This window comes from Fukomys damarensis, unplaced genomic scaffold (assembly GCF_012274545.1).
Source record: "Fukomys damarensis isolate Sample0158 unplaced genomic scaffold, DMR_v1.0_HiC HiC_scaffold_35870, whole genome shotgun sequence".
NCBI classification, from domain to species: Eukaryota; Metazoa; Chordata; class Mammalia; order Rodentia; family Bathyergidae; genus Fukomys; species Fukomys damarensis.
In genome coordinates, this window is record NW_022936782.1 from 1,973 (window position 1) to 3,311 (window position 1,339).

General features: G+C 39.3%; 1 protein-coding gene across 1 annotated transcript in view; it reads right to left on the reverse strand.

Moving 5' to 3' along the window:
- The window catches only part of LOC104876282 (dimethylaniline monooxygenase [N-oxide-forming] 1-like), a gene marked incomplete at its 5' end in the record, with an annotated part of 2,765 nt that extends 1,484 nt beyond the window's left edge, over positions 1-1,281 (reverse strand). Inside the window, one exon of the mRNA XM_019210653.1 lies at positions 1,082-1,281. Coding sequence (XP_019066198.1) covers positions 1,082-1,281 — 200 coding nt within the window. The remainder of the gene's footprint in view (positions 1-1,081) is intronic.
- Positions 1,282-1,339: the final 58 nt, after the last annotated feature.

The window sequence follows — 1,339 nt, forward strand, 5'->3', positions numbered from 1 at the left end:
TTTCAGTTGTGTATTTCAACTTAACAGAGCTTTAGCAAGTCATATGGCCTATGTGGGCTTTCTTGTATTCTTCTACAAAATAGGGATACTAACAACTTGCCATCTTTAGGCCATTGGGTGGAAGCAAAGCACGTATGGTGTTTATGATAGGCTATATGTAGGAACTTTGGAAATGGTAAAGGATTAACTAAATCAGAAAGAGAGAAGGGTGATAGTTCTTTAGTCCTGTGAGTCACCATTGAGGCTTGATAGAATTTATGGTAAAAAGAACTATGGTGGAAAGTGTCAAAGCTCCCGAGAAGACTGGCGGTGGGAGAGGAGATAAGAAATAAGGAAAAAAAAAAAAAAACGATCACAATAAAAAGAGGGACGTGTCAAGGAGAAGGCAGAAGTGACTAAGGGGAGAGTGTGTGCCATTGCTGATGGTGTGGGACCACTCATCCATGTGGGGTCCGGAGTGAAATTTTTTTTTTTTTGGAGTGTGAGGGACCACAGACAGGATCTCATTGCTGCAGTGTTTCCTGCTCATTGCTTTTTCACAATAGAGATTTAGCTAATAAAGAGTAATACATTTGGTTCTTGATAATAGGGTAAGTCACAGTTTGTATCTAAAGGGAAAGACTAAACTTAAGATCATCTTGACCACGGCAAGAAGTCACTGTCATTAGAAAGATAAAAGGACAACTGTTGGATGCAATTTTTCTAGGACAATGAAACAAGTGTGTTGCTTTTGTTAACAAGATCATAGGCAAATCATTTACTTTTTTTGCTGCAACTCATCAAGTTCACAGAGCTTTCTCACTGCTACATGAGCTCAGGAACGTGACTAAATTTGGCTAGATCTCAGTTATCCCATAAGGAAAGGGGGATTGTACCTAATAATACTTACCCTAAAGAGTTAAATATGTAAATTCATTGCTGAAGCACTTAAGAGCAGCTATTACTATCACCAGCAAATTTGTATGGAAAAATTTAATCCCCCAACCATATTGCCATAATATTGCGTGGTCTGTATACTGTATTGCCGGAAAGTTTCAGCTTCCATCTCTCTAACAGTTTTTGGTATATACGTTATACTTACTTGTTTTCTGGTATTAAGCCATAATTTGCATGATTGAACCAGCTGTTCATCTTCTTTTCCATCAACCAAGTCAAAATTGGAGTTGGGAGAAAATTTCTGAATGCAGTTTGAAATCGTGTTATAAGCACCATGTCCCATGGGTACCCTGAGTCAAAGACTCGCCTGAAAACCCATGCACCTCCTCTGGTGCTGAGAAGCACCTGGAAGTCATGAAAGAGATTTGAGAGCAGGAATTGAAAGGCACCCTCAAACACACCC